Source organism: Electrona antarctica, assembly GCF_951216825.1.
Source record: "Electrona antarctica genome assembly, chromosome: 8".
Taxonomy (NCBI): Eukaryota; Metazoa; Chordata; class Actinopteri; order Myctophiformes; family Myctophidae; genus Electrona; species Electrona antarctica.
Window position 1 is genome coordinate 55,686,002 of NC_136789.1, and position 21,211 is coordinate 55,707,212.

At 41.4% G+C, this 21,211-nt stretch overlaps 1 protein-coding gene across 1 annotated transcript in view; it reads left to right on the forward strand.

The window, feature by feature from the left end:
• Positions 1–17,858: 17,858 nt before the first annotated feature.
• Positions 17,859–21,211, forward strand: part of LOC306928426 (uncharacterized protein) — a 12,132-nt gene continuing 8,779 nt past the window's right edge. Inside the window, exons 1-2 of the mRNA XM_079508527.1 lie at positions 17,859–17,983; positions 18,560–18,689. Coding sequence (XP_079364653.1) covers positions 18,659–18,689 — 31 coding nt within the window. The 5' untranslated portion in view covers positions 17,859–17,983; positions 18,560–18,658. The remainder of the gene's footprint in view (positions 17,984–18,559; positions 18,690–21,211) is intronic.

The window sequence follows — 21,211 nt, forward strand, 5'->3', positions numbered from 1 at the left end:
GACGCACGCGACGGAGACGCAACGCGTCCGGTGGAGCCCTGGCGTTAAGCAAGCTCCTGCTGCGTTCTGCATTATGTGCAAATTCAAAACAGGTGGCATGCAGCCAGGGCCGTTGAGCGATATCCAATGAGCAAATCCCCAATATTTCCCCCCAATAAATGTAATATTTGGCATATTTATCACAGGTACATTCCACTAGTGTAGCTTTCATCTGCAGTAGTCCACACAGTTTCACCAGGAAGAATCTATTCAAGTTTTAAGAATTTCCTCCAAATGTGATCCACAGATAAACCAAAGGCCACACTGAAAGCTGACCAGACAGTCCTACCAGTAGAGGGCAGTGTTACACTGACCTGCTCTGTGGAGGGCTCCTCTGGATGGGAATACTACTGGTACCAAAACGACACACTCTCACTGATGGATCAATACTCTACTGGATCATTCAATGTGTCAGAAGGTGGAAGGTACTGGTGCAGAGGAGGGAGAAGAGAGACACTTTACTACACTGAATACAGTGACCCACTCACCATAGGTAGGCTAAATCGTAGTTAAATGGTTGTACTTTTAAGGAATACACTATACCCTAAATTCTGAAATTAGTTGTTCTAATACTAATGCATTCATTTAGAATAATATTGTTGTAATTGTTGTTGTAGTGACTCAACCTCCAGCGACTGGATCTACTCAACCTGCAGTGACTGTAGACCTACAGAGTTCTGCAGGGTTGATAACGTTGATTGTAGGACTTGTTGTCGTGATTCCACTGAGCATCCTGCTGGTGGTGCTGCTGCTGCGTCGATACAGGACAGGTGAGAAGAACCACTACATCATGGATTACAATCACTGGGCAACCCTCCGTAAAAGTAGAATTTAAGAGTACCATAGCATAGGAATATGAAGGATCAATATTATGTTCCACTCATGTAGCAGTTTTTTCTTTTTTTTTAACAGCTCCATGTTGTGTCAGGTAAGTACAGTATTGATCTCTGTCTGTACAGTATCAACATAACCGCAGTACATTCATGCCGTCATGTTTTCTACTTCTTTTATGACTCTTTTATGTCTTAATTACAGACAGAGTCAGTCTCAGGGAACCAATCAGGGCTCAGCTGCAGTCCAGATGACCAATCAAAGTGGGCCTCCTGATGACTTGTACAGCACACTGCAGCACGGTCAGTCTTTGAACTTCATCATGTTGATTAACCCTAGAACACTAAAACCCAGGTGATTTTCCGGACAATTATACTTTTTGTAATTTTCATAATGTTGCTGATTGTCTGAGGTGGGTGGGTCTTTTAGTACCTTCATGATGCTCAGTGACATCATAGAAGGTAGGTGTGTTCCCCTGCCCACATCCCTGTTTTTTTCTACAGGCAGGTGTCAGTCATAACCCCCCCCCCCCCCCCCCGCTCGCAGCGTTTAACACGGCAACTCAAACGCTTCAATATGCTCGATGGTGTCGATTGTGTCTCCAGCTCGCTTGAGACTGCACCCCTCCGCCATGGTCTAAAACTATACTTTATTGGCGTAATATCAGGGGTAGAGTGGCCGGATGGGAACCGCAAGGTTGCCAGTTCCAACCCTGGCTCCCCCAGAGTTAGTGTCTGTCACGGTTCAGGACAGGCAGGTGTTGGACCCAAGCGCAGACAAAGGCAGAGGACAGGCAGGTCAAATACAAGGGGGGTTTATTAACCAAAAACAGGAACAAACACTGGAACACGAGGAAACAAGGAAAAACTAGGCGCAAGGGGAAACACTAGGAACATGGAAAATCACAAGGAGCAAAAAACCACTGACTTACAATTTACGAACGAACAAAGAACTGAAAACACAAGGGCATACTTATAGACATGGATAACTAGACACAGGTGAACACCACTGACAATCAACACTGGGATAGGCTGGGGAACTAAGGGGACACAGGTGGAAACACTGGCAATCACAGGACTAGTGAGACAAGACAGGAACAGAACTACAGGGGCAGACAGGAAGGCACAAAACAACTACAAAATAAAGATTCACAGTGTAAAGCAAAACTGCAACTAAGAAACAAGGAAAATACAATACTTCAAAATCAGAAAAGAAGAAGAAACAGAAAAGTAAAACAATAACAAAAACCAAGAACCGGGTGCACAAGAAAACATAACACGTCACAGATCGTGACAGTGTCGAAGTGTCCTTGTGCAAGACAAGACACTGAACCTATAGTTGCTTCAGATGGCAGGTTGGTGCCTTGCTTGGTGTCCTCTGTCGTCGGTGTCTGAATGCACCATTTACCTAAGCTACTAGTAGGAGGGGGGGGGGAATCGGAGGCAGGCGGGGGCATCACCATTTACGCAAACCCAACAACATTTCCATGCTTATGTACAAATACAGTACTTCCGCCAATATCAGGGTGTAGGCCTACACTTTAACCACGAGGCCACTGAGCTGCGTCACAATTCTGCACAACTGGTCCTAATTTTAAACAAATGCAATGCATAGCTTCAAATAAAAAAGAAAGAAATAAAAAACAAAAATCATGCATTGATTTAACAATGTATGTTCTTGTCAGTTTGTTTTGTTTTGATAATTTGCAGAAATAATTAACTGAACTGAAATGATGTTTGAATTAACAATAAGCACCGCATTAATAAGTGTCTGTTTAACTTTAGGCGACACAAGCGTCTATGGCGTAATCCACAACTCCGATGCTGACAATGAAAATGGTACAGTATGTTAAAAACATCCAATCCAATTATTTTAACCTCAGCTCATTTGGATTTATTGTAGAAGAATTATTATTATTCATGTTAGGAGTGTAATTGTGCCCTGTTATAAGCACAAGATCTCTGATGATTGCTTTGTTCATAGGATAGTTTAGTGTATTGTTTGTCAGTGACATCACCTATAGTTCACATTCACAACCTTTAACATGTAAAGTAGGAGATATGTATGGTACAACTTTTTTTTACATGTATAGATCCAGGTTGTGTCAGGCAAGTACGGTATTGACACACGCGTGCACGCACATTTATTCATGTTACTTGTATTCATGTGTTCATGTATTCATGTATTCATTTATTAATTACAGAGCTGTTCAGTCTCAGGGAACCAATCAGGGCTCAGCTGTAGGCCAGAAGATGACCAATCAAAGTGGGCCTCCTCCTGATGGCGTGTACTGCGCACTGCAACACGGAGAGGCCTCATTCACACGTACCAAACACCAATCAAGCAATGTTTGGTCGTTTTTTTGTTTTTTTGGGCCACCACAATGCTTTTCCAATGGGAGTCACATGGTTTGATCAAACATTTGTGTTTGATCGCTGATTAATGATTGCTCCCCCCTCATCAAACAAAAATGTTTGGTCAAACCATGTGACTCCCATTGAAAATGAATTAGATCAGCAATCAAAAAGCAATCAGGCATCACACACGGACCAAACATTTGTTGTGTAGGTGTGAACTAGGCCTTAGTCTTTTTTCTTCCCAACGTTTTTTCCGAATAATTACACAAGTCTGCAAAGACCTAATCCGAAACACACAGAAGTGTGCAAGTTCCTTTAATGTCCTTTTAAGTACATTTGTGGAGGCAGATGCGACACATTGTGAGCTTTTATTGTGGAGGCAGATACGACTCGTTGTGAGCTTTTATGCTGTTGAGATGGAAGTTAACTTAAAGCTGTGCTATGTAACTTTCCGCTTCTACAACATATTTGAGTTCTGAAATCGTGAAATTCCTGTGCTAATGTAGAGCCTGTATGCATGCATACGTACAGGTAGGGGAGAAATAGAATTTTGACCTTCAGGTCAAACTTTGTGCCAAACCAGAAACAGGATTGTGTCAAATGTTTTTGATTAACTATACAAGTTATAACAGAGCTTGAATGAATGCTAAAACTCACAACAGAATGAGTCAATCTTTTCATGTTCCATACTTAAAGGACCACTTCACCACTTTTCAACTTCTCTTCCTATAATTGGTCCTAACTAATGTTCATGATAAAATACCACAATTTTTTTCTACTCAGTCTGTGTCTCATAGGAAGGCTGTGGGCAGTTCAGAAACCCGTCCACCAGTGACATCATCGATGGTGAATCCAAGCTAATAGAAACGGCAGGCTTTCTTTTCCTGAAAAGTTGCAATGCAAAAGTTGAAGCCATCGTTCTCACGATAATACAAATCTAAATATATTTTAAAACAAATCTATCTTGTTTAAAAAAAAATCTGCCTAATGATGATGTCACTGGTGGACGGGTGTCTGAACTGCCCACAGCCCTCCTATGAGACACAGACTGAGTAGGACAAAATGGTGGTGTTTTATCATGAACATCAGTGAGGACCAATTATATGAAGAGATGTTGAAAAGTGGTGAAGTGGGCAGTGGATAAAATATCCAGTATCCTAAATGTTTATTATTATCTTTGTTTCATCTCCTTATACAGTGTAGGACAATCCAACATGGCACGTGGATGAAGACCAAAGCAATATCTTCACCAATACATGCAGGGTAACATTTATGTGTGTAACCCCATTAAAACCAGGAAAGCATCTGTCATTTTAGATTTTAGCATTGGCTTTTTAAAAACCATAGCTCACAGCACATCACTTCGCTTGTACATGTGCTAGTTTTGTCTTTTTTTCTTCTTTTAATATTCTCTTCTGGGGGTTCCAGGCACAAAACATTTGCAGGTGGGGGTCTGCAGCCAAATATAAATTGATTTGGGGGTGGCACAAAAACTACTGATTTATAAAGCATTTGCAGGTCTTATTAATAACCATACAAATGGATCAAAAATGAATAAATGGAGATTAACATTCATATAACCGGCATACAAATGCAATAACCCCCCCCCCCTACTCTCTCTCTCTCTCCCCTATGGGCACGTACGCACACTTGCATGTGCAAAGAAAATGCTTTCACCTAGCTATTAAACGGGTCTGTACAGTGTTTGCTGCCTGAAAGCTGCTTTCATTCATCTCCAGCAAATAATGTCATGTTTGTGTTTCTTCAACAATATTTTGTGTGTATCTTTAGGGCATTAGGGCTAGAACATTGTGAAGTAAATAATACTCCATGAATAAATATTTACACTTTTCTTAGTCCATTAAAAACGGGAAAGTATTACATTATTGTGTTGGCTATTCAAAAATAGCAAGCTCACAGCACATCACTTGTGCCGTGCTGGGAGCTTGTACATCTGCATTTAAAAAATATATATATTATTCTTTTTTTAATCTTGAAAGTGTGAGAACTACTGATACTGAGGCATTTGTGGAATCGACCCTCAGGTCTCAAAGGGTTAAGTTATACTGTAGTACATAAAATGTGATAATCCTTGTACAGTATGAATTAAGGACCATGGATGTGAATGAGGATGTATCAGAGCTCTTTTTGTATTTGCAGTTTAATTAAAACAACTTTGTTATCACACTGGTGTTGTGTAAACTCCTTCCACATCTCTTATGCCACCATGCATATTGTCCTGCATTTAACATTATGTTAACAGTCTATACTCTTTCCACATAAGAGAGAGATTATGTTTTCCCCTGTCCATGTGTCTTCAGTGTATTTGTGTCTAGTCTGTTCACAGCTAATCTAGGACAACACACCGACACCACTGGACCCATCATTGTCCAACTTTGCATGTACGCTACATTCAATTATGTTTTAAATTAGCATCATGCTGCCACTATAACAGATAACAATATACATAGGCTAACGTTTTGGCTTATAACTCGTAAAAAAGAAGTACGTTTTGGCTTGTGGTGTGTACATTGAACTAAACACTTCAAAAGTGCTTAATGTACAAACATGCTTCATGCTGGTGTAACTTAAGAGATGCACTGCTCCTGATGCACGTCTCCTATCCTCAGTGCCTGCATACAGGCTGTGTCTGAGAGGCCCTTGAGGTAAAACCATTCACTGCTTTATAAAACAATAGTATGAACGAATGAATGAGATCAACTCAGTCTCTCTTTGAGGAAGAGGAAGAAGACATGTGAATTTACTTGTAGAAACTGAGCTCATGACATGAAGTGTACCATCTTCCTCGCCCTCTCTCTCTCTCTCTCTCTCTCTCTCTCCCCCTCTCAATACTACAATAGACAATAGACAATAATCTGTGTCTGTCTCCATCTGCACCCCTCTCTCTCTCTCTCTCTCTCTCTCTCTCTCTCTCTCTCTGGCCGTTCATCACAGGAGAGGATATGGCTCATATCTTGCTCTGCGTTCTCCTCTGTGAGTATTATCACTCTTATCACTATAGCACCACTAGTATTTGAACCATTTCAATTAAAGAATATGTGGCTTTTTCTTTTGTCAAAGTTACACTATTATGTAACCTTCCTCTTCCATCCACGGATTAAAATTCGGTTTCTGACATGTTTACCATGTGCTAATAGAGCCTGCATGCTTGCTCAGGGGATAAATTGAATGTTGGCCATCAGGTCAAAATTTGTGTCAGATCCTGTGTCTAGGTGAGCCACGATCCCAATTGTGTAAAAGTTATATTGTATTAACATACTAGATTTAAACTAATACTAGAGTTAAATTGTATTAACATGCCATACCAATTGTATACATTATATTGTATAAGAGCTCTAGCAGTGATTCTCAACTCGTTTAATTTCAAGGACCCCCAGTTTGACATGCATTAGTCTACGGACCCAATTTAAATTGTAAAATCAATGTTAATTTAACTCTGAGATTTTACAAATGGAACGGGTCCATTTGGTTCCATTTGTACACTCAGAGTTACAGACCCATAAGGGTCCATTTGGTTCCATTTGTACACTCTCAGAGTTACAGACCCATAAGGGTCCATTTGGTTCCATTTGTACACTCTCAGAGTTACAGACCCATAAGGGTCCATTTGGTTCCAAACTATCATTTACCTGGGGACCCCCTGGGACTCCCTCAAGGACCCCTGGGGCTGGGCCCACTTTGAGAACCACTGGCGTAAATTACTAATTAAAATGCATGCATTACATTTATGCTAAGCGTTATCTCATCAAATGTGTTTCAGTGCTGAGTAACTTCCTCTCCTATGGACACAGTCAAGGTGAAGTTTAATTTAATATATTCAATTGTATTCACTCAGTCAAGATGACGTATATGTTATGCTATCAGATATTTATTATTACATTTTGTTCTGTCAGTATGTTGTAAAAGTAGGGTGGTCTTTGGCTTCCACCTTGTGGCTTTAGTATGCAATTGCATGTTTGTCCAGTTAATAAGCCACAGCGAAGGTTTATTCAGACAATTCAAGGTGCTTTACATAAAACAATACGCAAATATAAAAGGACATTTGCATTCAGTAAAAAAATGAATCGTTCTGATTCTGGGGACCCATTATTTTAGGGAGACCATCACAGTAGTCAAGTCTACTGAAGATGAATGTATGGACACGTATTTTCTTTTCATAATTGTATCCTGCTGAGTAATAAAACCTTTAGTCAGTGGTTATGCTTATAGTTGATTGTAGGCTGACTTTGTAATTGTGTTATAAGTTTGCGGTTTACCTCATGCCTGTATGAGTCCATAGACAAGGTGTATGGCTTTGGCCTTTTTTTATTTTATTTACATAAACAATGTTTTCAATGCAGATAAATGTGCTTACCGACAGACAGACTCCAGCCTGTTCTCAGTGTGTCTCCTCCATGGTTGAGTCCTGGAGTCTCAGTGACTCTGAGCTGTGAGGTTAAAGAATCATCTGCAGACTGGAGCTTCTACTGGTACAGAGCTGTTCCTAAACCTTCACACAACAACTACACGTATGAGCTCTTACCTGGTAGCCTCAATGGAACTGTAGAAGGTTCCTTCATCATTCATGATCCTACAGGAACAGGAGGATATGCGTGTAAAGCTGGGAGAGGAGACCCAGTTCATTACACTAGATACAGTGAACGTCAGTTTGTGTGGTCTGCTGGTGAGTGTGACTCCTAATCCGTCATGTTTCAAGACAGTCTACATCAGGGGTTCTCAACGTTTTTGGCCGGGGACCCCCGGAAATGCTTTGGCAATGTCTCGGGACCCCCGCCCCGCCCCCTCCCGACCCCCAATATAAATTGACTGCTACAATAACCTTAAACCATTTTGGGCGGGAACCCCTTTTGGTGTTTTAAGCATTGTTATAATTTAGCTATTGAAAAATAGCAGATCTACAAGCTCATAGCGCGCCACCGAGTGGCGCGCTACGAGCTTGTAGGTCTGCTATTTTTGAAAAATCGTGAAAATAAAATTTAAAAAAAAATCTTTTTTATTTTTTTATTTTTGAAAATAATTTGGGGACCCCCTAAAATAATTTGGCGACCCCCCGAGGGGTCGCGACCCACGGGTTGAGAACCCCTGGTCTACATGATAGCCTGATTGAGCTAATCAGCATTTCTCCTATTATCTCTCCAATTCTTTGACCCTATTACTTGAGTTTAGTTCACTACATGTAGGCTATCACTGCGTGAAAAGAGGAGTTAACGGGCAATTATGGGCACTGTATTTTGCCCGTAAACCTCAAGTTCAGCGAGCATATACCTACAGGACCACTTCACCACTTTTCAACCCATCTTCATATAATTGGTCCTCACTAATAATCATGATCAAATGGCACAATTTTTTCCTACTCAGTCTGCTTCTCATAGGAGGACTGTGGGCAGTTCAGAAACCCGTCCACCAGTGACATCGTTAGGCAGATGTTTTTTTAAACAATATTTTTTTACAAAAATGTTTAGATTTTTATTATCGTGAGAACGATGGCTTCCATTTTCGCATTGCAACTTTTCAGGACTAGAAAGCCTGCAGTTTCTAATAGCTTGGATTCCCCATCGATGATGTCACTGGTGGACAGGTTTCTGAACTGCCCACAGTCCTCCTATGAGACACAGACTGAGTAGAAAAAAAGGGTAGCCATTTTATCATGATTATTAGTGAGGACTAGTATATGAAGATAGGTTGAAAAGTGGTGAAGTGGTCCTTTAATATACGGTAATATACAGGTGTGATGGTACAATTCGGGAGTTTACGGGAGTTTGTTGGAAAGTTTAATGGGAGTTTCCTGTAATATACACATCCGTATTCCAAGCTTTTTGCGCAGTGTATACTGTATCATTGTAGCACTGCTCTTCGTTTGACCTCTGACCCTGTGTTGTGTTTTAGATGTTCATGCTTCAGTTTCTCTCACAGTGAGTTCTAACAGAAGTCAACACTTCCTCTCTGAGTCTAAGCCTCTCCCACTGAGCTGTGAGGGGAAACTGAAGAGGTACCCCGCTGAAAAAACTGCGTTGCATCGAGGTGAAAGTGTCCACAGAGTGTTCTGGTGCGAGTCTGAACTGGGAGAGTACAGCAATGCTGTCAACATCACAATACACTGTGAGTCCAGCTACTTCACATGAACAGGTGGCGGTTGGGGACGGATTTGACCGTACGGCAACGTTCGACGTGAGGGGAGGCCTGGGTCATCGCCGCATGATGACAGGGGATATGATGATTCTGTCCACCCCATGGTGCACCCGCTTCGAATGTTATCACTCCTTAATCAAGAGAATGTTCGTGATCAGAAGCTTAGAATACAGCCACAATGTGATGATCACACATTCTGGGAAACGCGGAAGTGAAACTATGGGAACGTTTGCTTTTTGGGACCATGACGGAGGCGCGCCGTCTCTGGTGGCCTTGAGCCACGTGAGGCACCGCCGTGCGAGGCGCTAGCCGAGCGAGTCGCCGTGCCGAGCGTTGCGACCGGATGGCCAGAGTCGGCCACCAGAGCCGACTCAGCGCCGTTCGAGTTGCGTCCCGATGTGCAGAGAATAGTAAATATTAATACCCCCTAGTTTCCATGCCCCGACCATTGAGTTGGCCCCCGACACGTCCAGCAGGGGGAGTCGTTTACCAGGCTATGTCTGCACCACCCTGCATGTGTGCAGTCTGGGTGAACACAGCCAAACACCACAACGTCTAGTATGCCAGTATGGCCATATTGGCCATGTTCCAACGTCCTGATAACGGTTGATTTTGTGTATTTAATGCAGTGATAACATATGAATCCGTTGTTCCGTCGGTAGGCAACTCGAACAGCAGCGAGTAGGCTAGAAGCGGACCTCGCAATGCACAGCATACTGTAAATCTCGTGGCTCAGGTCCGCTTCCGACGCAGCTGGTTCCTTTAACTTGTATTTCTTCATTAGTAAAAGTAAAACATTTGAGTACTTTTTTCACCACTGATTCCGCATTGCATTGTAGGCGGGATTATCAGGACTTGAACATTTATAAATTACGTGACAGGAGCTCCCAGCGTCAAATTGTTTGGTCACATGTTGTCCCATGACGTCACATATTCTTGAAAGTGAGAATAAGTTATGTCGCATAATCACTACTTAACAAATACTGCAGCATCATTCAATATTGTTTCACAGATGGTGGTCCTGTCATCCTGGTGAGTCCTGTTCACCCTGTGGCTGAGGGACATGAAGTCACTCTTCAATGCAAACACAGAACACACTCGTCTCTCTCCAACGTGGACTTTTATAGAAATGAAGAACCGGTCCAAACTAACACCAATGGAGAGATGATCATACCTGCTGTATCTGAGTCTGATGAGGGATTCTACAAGTGTAACTATTCTGGAGGAGAGTCACCACAGAGCTGGATGGCAGTGAGAGGTTCTGTAAATCTACTCATGTTCTACTATTATTCATTGTAATTCATGTATGTTAGGAATTTGCCAAATATTTTTCCATCTGCAAGGCATGAGTAAAAAAAGGAAAAAAAAGTTTATCCAAGCCGTAGTCACAATAGTTTGAAGCATGCACTATACAGTCTAAAAGCTCAAATGAGTTGTTCTAACACAAATAATCATTGCCTAAGTTTATACTGTCTCAACCTCCAGTGACTGTACCTGCTGTGGAACAGACATTTCCTCACATAGAAGGGCTGATTCTAGGACTTCTTGTGGTGATTCTGTTGACCATCGTCATGCTAGTGCTGTGTCGATACATCACATCGAAAGGTGAGGAAAAAGGTGGCTTATATACCGTCAATTGTTTAAATAAACATCCCTTTTGAGAAGCTGTATACGCAGATAACTGGTTTGCAGTGTAAAACATTTAACACATGTTACTCTTTTGTTTTATTACAGAACCATGTTGTATCAGGTAGGTATACTGCATGCTCTCTGATTCTAAAACTGTCCCTATAGTGATGCCTTTAGTCAAGAAGAAGCTTACTGTGCCCAACTTAAGTCACCACCCAGGACAAATGAAGGACAAACACAGCAGCTTAATTTAGTTGAACATTTTATTCCTCCTCTCTCAGAGCAAACGGCATCACACAAATGTTCTGGAACCAACAACAGGAGCCGAAACCGAATAGTAATGAATCACCGATTAACATAAATGCAATAATATAAAATAAAAGATAAAATAAAACCTTTGGGCACCAGCATTCAGACCACACACCCCACCATCTCCATGGACAGTGTCTAACACTGCCAATGCACACAGCTGATAGCAGTTCTTATAGTGCTCAGGTGGACAGCCTTCTTCCGATGATTGGCTGAGCTTGATGAGAGGCGAAACTAAGTCTAGACCCAGCACCTATAGCTGTCCTTCATTACATCTCATTACCACAATGTGTTGCAGGTGTGCCTATGTGAGCTGGCAGAGCCACTGACCTGTCACCCCCATAGAGATATAAACGTATAGACGCCCTTTCCGGCTCTGGAGCGTATGTGCTCAAGGGAGGGCAAAACTTTCCTGAGATAAGGATTCCTTGCGAAGCACCGCGGAAGCATGAGCGTGCGTCACAGAGCGCATGTTCGGCTCTGATAAGTCCCGGAAAAGATGCGCGTGACGTGCCTTCCACACTTCCGGCATACTTCCGGACCCCCAGTGTAAATTCTTCCGCCCCTCTATCAAAACACATTGCTCCAACGAACTGCAGCGGCCAATGAGGCATCTATTTTTTTTGTAATATCATGGTCACCGCACTCACAGACAGCACCTAGATCACGCCCCCCACAGATATAGCTGACTATCACAGGAGATGGAGGAGGAGTGGTGCAGTGGGCACTGTCAAGCTGGTGCATTATGAGCCAACCTAACGCTGGTGGCTGTTGGGAAAGTCACAGAAATAATTGCTAACATGCAAAATTGTGACTGCATGGGGTCCTGGGTGATATGGGGATGCTAGCTTATTTAGAGGGGGGGCTAATGCATCTTGGTTTACATAGAAGTCAGTCAATTGGGCTTGTTTGGAGGGGGGGGGGGGGGGGGGGGGGTAAATTCCCCCCTTGCCCGTCCCTGATCCTAAAGCCACCATGTAAAACCAACATTAAAAAAAAAACCTCATCATCTTATCAAACACCTCCATATGAGACCAGAGGAGAAAACACATTATAGAAATGATTCCTATATGCTAGTTACTAGTTCTAGTAACTGCACAAGCTCACAACACGACGCAGTGCGACCCAATAGTCGACGGACATTCTTCATCATAGTTTTACTCGACAAAATCAATTGTAGCGTACTTGAAATAACGTTTTTTCATCTCTAAGGGTGCAGTGAGAGGTATAATTCACTGGTACATTTTGGCTGTCCATCTGTCCCATTGTGATGGTTATCCGGTTAGGTAGGGCTAAACTAGTCTACATATAGAATACAAACCTCTATGGGAAATGTGACTACATGAATGACTGATAATGTATACTCCTATGATGAATTGTTCAACTAACCACCCATCTGTGTGTCTCATATTAAAACAGTAGATCTTATTCAGTACTTTATGAAGCTAAATATTCATCTTGAAAACGATCTGCCAGGACCCAGGGAACCAATCCGGACGCAGCAGCAGACCAGAGGACCAATGAGTGTGGAGGTCCTGATGAGGGCCAATCCCCTCTTCAGCATGGTGAGCCTGTTGAATATTGTTTGTGAAATAACTCAATTGAATTGCATTGTTTACAGCCCTTTAAAGAAGACAATAGGACAATGACCATTCACACCTATAGTGTCATCCCTAATCAGTGGGATTGAGCCCATGCTGTGAGTGCTTATAGGCAGGAAGTGACACTCTGCCTTCAGATTCGATTCGATTCAGATTTGTTTGACCTTGAACTTGATGCCAACATTGTTCCACCTCCCTTTCCCCCTGTTTTTAGTATTGTTAAACCGTATAGGAAATAAAATGCAAGAAGTTGTACCGTCTGATGGTATTCGCACCGCTACAGAGCCTTTCAATCAATCACAATCGATCAATCGAATTGGGCGCGGGGCACATATACGCGCCAAGAAGCGGCAAGAGGACGCCTAGTCTAGGCGTCTCTTCCTGGCTTTTAAACAGATGGTGGATGGAAATTACGCGAACCTTTTTTGCCGACGCGTCAAGTTTCAGCCGTGCGCGAGCCGTGAGCGTCATTTCCATCTACCAGCTGTTTAAAAAATGCGGAAGAGACACCTGGACACACCCGCAACACTGATAGGGTGCAGGCATATACAGCTCCATCTCAATGAATTAGAATATTGTGTAAAAGTACATTTTCTTCCGTAATATCATTCAAAAAGTGAAACTTTCATATATTCTCAATTCATTGTGCATAAAGTTAATTATTTAAAACCTTTTTTTGTTTTAATCTAGATGATTATGGTGTACAGCAAATGAAAATAAAAAAAATCATATCTCAACAAATTAGAATATTTTACGAGATACGAGACTTCGTAAAAGATCTTCCTTTTCAGGCAGCACTTGGCACCTGCCCAGAGAGCCAAAACTACAAGTAATTGGTGTACTGACCATGGTATTACAGCCAACTGGCCTGATCTGAACCCCACAGAGAATCTAGGTTGTTTTGTCAAGAGGATGGTGTGAGACATGAGACTCAACAATACAAATTAATTTATGGCTGTTATCAAAGCAATCACCTCCATGCCCCATTGATGAAATAATTTGTTCAAAAGTAGCCCAGACCAAGTATTGACTGCATACATTAATATACTTTTCAGATGGTCGACATTTCTCGTTTAAAAAAATCATTTTTTTAGTGGTTTCGTAAAATATTCTATTTTTTTTAGATAGGATTTTCTAAAAAAAAAAACGTTTTTTTAGATAGGATTTTCATGAACTGTACACCATAATCATCTAGATGAAAACAAAAAAAGGTTTTAAATACACTTTATGTGCAATACATAATAATTACATGATAATATATGAAAGTTTCACTTTTTGAATTATATTAGGAAAAAAAAAATAACTTTTACACAATATTCTAATTCATTGAGATGGAGCTGTATATGCATATGCGTCAAGAGGTGGCAAGAAGTGCCAAGCGACTGCATTTTTCACAGAGCAGCACAACAATCTGCATGTCATGATAATACATAAATGCTGATTTAAACGAGGGATTTTTACAAAAGTGACTTGAATTTACAGATGTCTATGGTGCCTTCTTTCAGAAGAGCCTGCAGCTGCTGAGTTCAGTGATGTGACAAATTCACAGATGGACCTCAAACATAATGTGGGCAAGAAAAAGAAGGGTGAGCAAACACTAACAAACATTCAATCAATATGAAATATGATTGTGGTGATGGTTCTGGGCTGTATAGTGTCTGAGAGGGTGCATGGTGTTTTAGTCTCAACACCATGTTTTAGTTTCATAACTTTCATAAAGTATAGGTATAGGTCTACAATCCTTGTGTCAAATTTGACACGCACGCACGCACGCACGCACGCACGCACGCACGCACGCACGCACGCACGCACGCACGCACGCACGCACACACACACAGCTGACTTGTTATGCATTCATATATTAAACACGGTTTCAAATATTTTTGGGGTTTGGGGTTTCAACGTTTTTTAATTATAAAAATGTTAATATTCACTCATTACATTTCCTATAGAGCAATGGACAATGATACTATCTGGCTATAGCCTAGACTAATATTTGAATACATCCACTCCCAAAAATGAACTGTTTTTTTATATTTAATTATAATCAATAGTGACATCTGCGGTGACATGTTTCTCTCTCTCTCTCTCTCTCTCTCTCTCTCTCTCTCTCTCTCTCTCTCTCTCTCTCTCTCTCTCTCTCTCTCTCTCTCTCTCTCTCTCTCTCTCTCTCTCTCACTATCTCTCTTTCTCTCTCACCACATATGTCACATTTTTATAGAGACCATCAGAATTAATTCAAATGGTGACAATTAATGTTGTTGCATTGACATAGCCGTTTGGTAGGGATATCATGAAGCCTTGTTCAATAAAGAAAGTTAATTTGCATGTGGAGCTGATGAATATAAATACAACTTCCTAATGTTGAGTTTCATCTACAGAGAAACCTGCTGCTCCATATAAGAGTTATTTGTATTCTCAAGTGAAGACGGAGCCGGACACATCAGGTACATATTCAATGTTTTCTCTCAGTAAGTTGTTGATTTGATAAATGCATACAGTAGAACTATCCGGATTGCACAATAGGTCAATTCCATCGCAATCCAAAATAAATAATTCACAACACCAATTATGTACTGGTATCTCATTAATAAAACATGTAAAAATCACTAATAATAACATTCAAACTTCAAAGTCATAAAATCAGTGTACAAAAGACAAATAAATAGAACATAAAAAAGGAAAAATCCAGCCATAGCAACAAGGTCCAGCGTAGACCAACCAGGGGTCCCTCAGCCCCTGTCTCTATTCTAATCAGCCAATTCAACAGATTGTTTTTTAGAAATATGTCCATGTTCAAAGACTGGACATATTTAAGCTGCACCACAAGAGTGCTCCTCAGCGTACGTAGATTCTGTTCTGTGTTGGAAAATATCACAGCTAAGAAAACATTGGTGTATGCCAAAAACTCTTCTTAAAAACGTCCTAAGTGGGTCTAAGAACGAATTTCCCCTTAAGTGCATGAGGCCCGTTGTTCTTGGTATGAAAAGGGCCCTTTACAGAGCGGAAGGCCAACCATTCTTGTGCCCATGTGTGTACAACCTCTAGCATGGGAAAGGAGAGGAGAGGAGAGGTGTTTGATGTGAAGGAAAGCACACTTTATTTCATTATTATGAGATTAAAACAATAACACTCAAAATGTGGTGGGACAAATTAAACTGTGTATATAATTTACTGTTACCAATGTGGACGTAAAATACTTTTTTTAATTTATTTTTATTCCAGGTTTGTAAATGAAGATGGAAACCTCATGCCTGTTGAAGAGATCGTTTAGTTTCCCTGGTCCTGTGTGTGCGTGCGTGCGTGTATGTGTGTATGTGTGCGTGCGTGCGTGCGTGCATGCATGCATGCGTGTGTGCGTGTGTGATATATTTTATAGGCCTATTTATGATACAAATTACCAAGGTGAATACAGAATTAGAATGATCAATTATTATTCATTATAGAATTATCTTTTCCATTAACTATGGCAGGCAAAATTGTCAAAAATGTCAAACTTTCCTTATGTAGCATGTGACATGTCAAACTAGGGGGTTTTCAGGATGCTGAATCCATTCCAAGCATTAGGTTTGCACAAAAAACACTCCTTGGGCTAAAAACGGACTCATGACAAATGTGATGAGGTCAGCACATTTTGGGCAAGTGGCTATGGCCATTTTTGACATTTTTGCCTGCCATAGGATGTTAATGGTAGGGTCACAAGAAACCCCAATAAAAATAATTGCCCAATACCGCAGTTCTTGGTTGTATAATAGAACTCCTGAACTAGGTACCACTGAAATACAGTAGATTTCCCTTGGCTTTTGCAGTATATTTTACTGTGATAATGCTTACATAATATAGTGTTTTAAATCATTCGCTATTGAATTTGATTAATTCTCTGAATTTAAGTTCTATACCGATGCCATTTCTGATGCAATATATTTACTGTGCATTGTCTGAACAAAAAAAATACAATAAATGTTATGATCCCATTTGACCGCATTGAACACTTTTTTTTTTCATAATTTTTATCCCACGATTTTGTAACCAATTTTTCACCCCTGTGTCAATTATCTAATGTGATCCTGGGCTCTACACACCCTCCGCCAACCTAGTCCCCATATATGGGGGACATGGGGAGAGCAACGGACTTGAACTCATGCTTCCTTCATGCCTGAGTGTCCAAGTTGCTCCTTTTACACCTGACAGGGGGGAGTTTCCCTGGTTGGACGTCACGTAGCGCGTGGAAGGAACACGTTATTCCAACCAGTTCCTTTCCCCACCATCAGGCGCCCCGGCTGGCCAGGGGGAGGCAGTTTAGAGACCAGGATTACTGCATGTTTTTGTGAGGGTACCTACCCTATAGGGGATACGGGGAGAACATGCAAACACGGAGGAGGAAACACGGCGCCAGCACCCACAGCGTCCCGAGCATTGAACACGCTTAAAGCTGCATTGCGTGCACAGCCTGGTCAGCAGAGAAAACGCTGGCCCTGTGTGATTTCGTTGGAACTAGATGTTTGGGGGCTCATGCAAGCCCGCCGCCCCCGGCTCACAATGTCACAATGCAACGGATTAGTGGTTGCACAAATGTATAATAGTAATGTTCTTGGTATGCAGAACACTTCTTCTTTTCTTGAAAAGTGGGAACTTGAGGAACATGTGTCATCGGTTTGTGTGTGTGTGTGTGTGTGTGTGTGTGTGTGTGTGTGTGTGTGTGTGTGTGTGTGTGTGTGTGTGTGTGTGTGTGCGTGCGTGCGTGCGTGCGTGCGTGCGTGCGTGCGTGCGTGCGTGCGTGCGTGCGTGGGCCCTTGTCGCCACAAATGGTGCATTTTATATAGTGCCTTTATCCAAGGCAATAGAGATTAGGCATTACATTCACCCATACATTCACACACCGATGCCGGAGGAAACGATACAAGGCACCAGCCTGCACATCGGGAGCAATTAGGGGTTCAGAGTCTTGCTCAAGGACACTTTGAAACTAACTCTGGGGAAGCCCGGGTTTGAACTGGGAACCGCTCTACCCCAGAGCCACTGCCGCCCCATATTCAATCTTCTAACATTCAAAGCCATGGAGAAAAGGTGAGATGCAAGTAGTAGACTTAAATATCTCGATGGACTATCCCACAGCTCTGGGGCCGCCACAGCGAAAGTGCGGTCACTTCTTGTTTTGAGGGTTAGGGTTGTTGGCACATAGTCTGGTCAGCAGACCGTAGAGCTCACACACGGTATAGCTACGACAGGGCACCGCCTCTTGAAATCATCCGTCATATCAGATGTCCACACTCTCCTCCAGCTCCCCTCCTAATAAGTCTGGATTTGGCAACAGACGATGGAACGGAGTTCAACTGACGTGCTCAACTCAAAAGTATTTTTAGAGTACAAGCGGATGAGTGCATGCGCCGACACAAAAGGATACATCTTACAATTACTTACAATTATAGATGATAGAGTATCCATAACTTTTTTTCAAAGGCCATATTAGAAAAACCATTAAAGCCGATCATAATGCAATTCAGGTATGAAGCGGGCCGTATATGATACTGTACATCCCCAGGGTGCATTTGGCTCGCGGGACACACTTTGGACACCCCTGATTTAAGACATAATAATGCGCGTCATGCCTAAAAGTGTGAACCTCCTATGTCCTGTTGATAGGCGATAAAGAGCATGTACAAAACAGGAAGTGGACACTGCAGCCAACAAGAAGCAGAGACGCGGTTTTAAACGACGTAGCATTCGGTCACATACATCACGATGAAGTTTGCTTCGACCTGCGCAATATCATGTGAGTATTTCTATTTCAATCTTGTTTTAGCCCTAATCCTAACCCAAAAAAGAATTGTTAACAAACTCCATATTGTGTTACTAAACAAGGTTTGTTTTTTTCTTTATTATGGTTAAAGGGTAAGACCACTTTTGTAGAGGTTTGGGTTGTGTAGTTACCTTGCCATGATGTAACTCCAAATGTGGACAAGAAATCAAAAATAATTTCTCCAGTGATTAGAAATTGATAATTCAAAATATGCTCCTCATTGACTTACATTGTACGCTGAAACAGCTCTCAAAGTCACTCTTTTAGTACGTAAACAAACACAAACAAAGTTGTTTCAGACAATATAGAGCAACACCAACACTCATGTGGTTTTATTTCTTCATAAAAATGGTAACTTCCTGTTGATTTTACTATATGAAGATCTGGATCCGGATCCATGGATCCAGTCCGGGTTTTCTTCTGAATAAAAATGGACAAATCAACAGGAAGTTAACATTTTTATGAAGAAATAAAACCACATGAGTTTTGGTGTTGCTCTATATTGTCTGAAACAACTTTGTTTGTGTTTGTTTACGTACTAAAAGAGTGACTTTGAGAGCTGTTTCAGCGTACAATGTAAGTCAATGAGGAGCATATTTTGAATTATCAATTTCTAATCACTGGAGAAATTATTTTTGATTTCTTGTCCACATTTGGAGTTACATCATGGCAAGGTAACTACACAACCCAAACCTCTACAAAAGTGGTCTTACCCTTTAAGCCCAAGCTGAAAACTATAAGTAGGGATGGAGCTCGTTAATTTGTATTGATAACGAGCACCTTATCGATCAGGCTTATCGAGCCGGGTTCTTATCGAGCCCACTGTCGAGCATTTTATATTATTTTGTGGAAAGACGGGAGACGATTAATTCTGAACAGAACCAGTATCTTTTACTAGGGCCGTCAAATACAGTACGTTTCTAACAGACGGAAGCCAATGACCTTTTTGCCAATAAAATAATATTAAAGAAACTGTTAACTGGTTGATATGAGTACAGTCACTTTAAAAGCGTCATTTTGTTTACCCGGGCGGCGCTGGTAGGCAGGTATAAATACACTTTTAGTCCGACATGTTTGTGCCAGCATGGATGAATGATTACATTTTGTTATGCTCGATAACAGGCTTGATAAGCCCAAATCTTATTGATAATGGGTACTCAATAATTTGTTATCTGATTTTTTCGGGTATCGGGAGCTCCATCCCTAACTATAAGTGACTTGTTGTGAGGTTTATTTACAGTATAATAACATTAGTCAACGTGTCTTCATTCCAGCAGAACTTAAAGCACCAATATATAACTTTATTTTAATGAATAAAATGCTATTTTGTCCAATCTGTTGCGTACTGTATGTGAATTAGAATTTCAATGTAGGCATTGAGCAGACGCTCTAAATCTCTTAATCCAGAGCGACTGAATACAATAGTTATCGTCTAAAATTAGGGGTGGTTGCTCTTCTATTGAGACAATACGATCGTGTCAAAGGTCATGTCTCACCTAGATGACAGATGGCCAAGATTCAATGTTTCCCCTGGGCAAGCAGGCACTCTCACTGTATTAGCTGCAGTGCAGCCACAATACACAAACTCTCACTGTAAGCTGCAGTGCAGCCACAGTACACAAACTCTCACTGTAGCCGATTAGCTACAGTGCAGCCACAGTACACAAACTCTCACTGTATTAGCTACAGTGCAGCCACAGTACACAAACTCTCACTGTATTAGCTACAGTGCAGCCACAGTACACAAACTCTCACTGTATTAGCTGCAGTGCAGCCACAGTACACAAACTCTCACTGTATTAGCTGCAGTGCAGCCACAGTACACAAACTCTCACTGTATTAGCTACAGCGCAGCCACAGTACATGAACTCTCACTGTATTAAATCAGTGCAGCTACGGTACATGGATTATGGATAAAGGTGTGTCTGGATGGTCCTCGCAGTTAAAACCAGTGCAAAGTACTCACATATTTTACTTAAGTAAAAGTCCGGAATTCAAAATTAACTTAAAATACCAGAAGTACAAAGAACTCGCAGAATGTCCCATTTCATGTTTTCAAATGTATAAAAATAATTGACTCAGAGACGTAGTGGAGTAGAAGTAAAAGTATTGGAAATTGGGAATACTCAAGTGAAGTACAAACACCTCAACATTGCATTTATAAGTGCAGTAGCCTATACTTAAGTAAATTAACGTAGTTAACTTTTAGTTACTTTCCACCACATACTGTCTAAAACATCCCCTCTCATTCTGCCGTGGAGAGACCAAACATAAAGGAATAAATCAATAGTTGAAGGTTAATAAAGAAATGAAATGAAATGAAATCTATATTTACCCAGGGTATCTGGGCTAAGCTCAAGAACTTGTTTCCAGCCAGGCCCTGCTCATAGAACACATTTCATCGTAGTGGTTCAATGCCTTGTTCAAGGGCACTTCAGCGGTGGTAATTTTAACGTGTCGGACGGCTGATTCGAACTAGGAACCTTCCGGTCTCA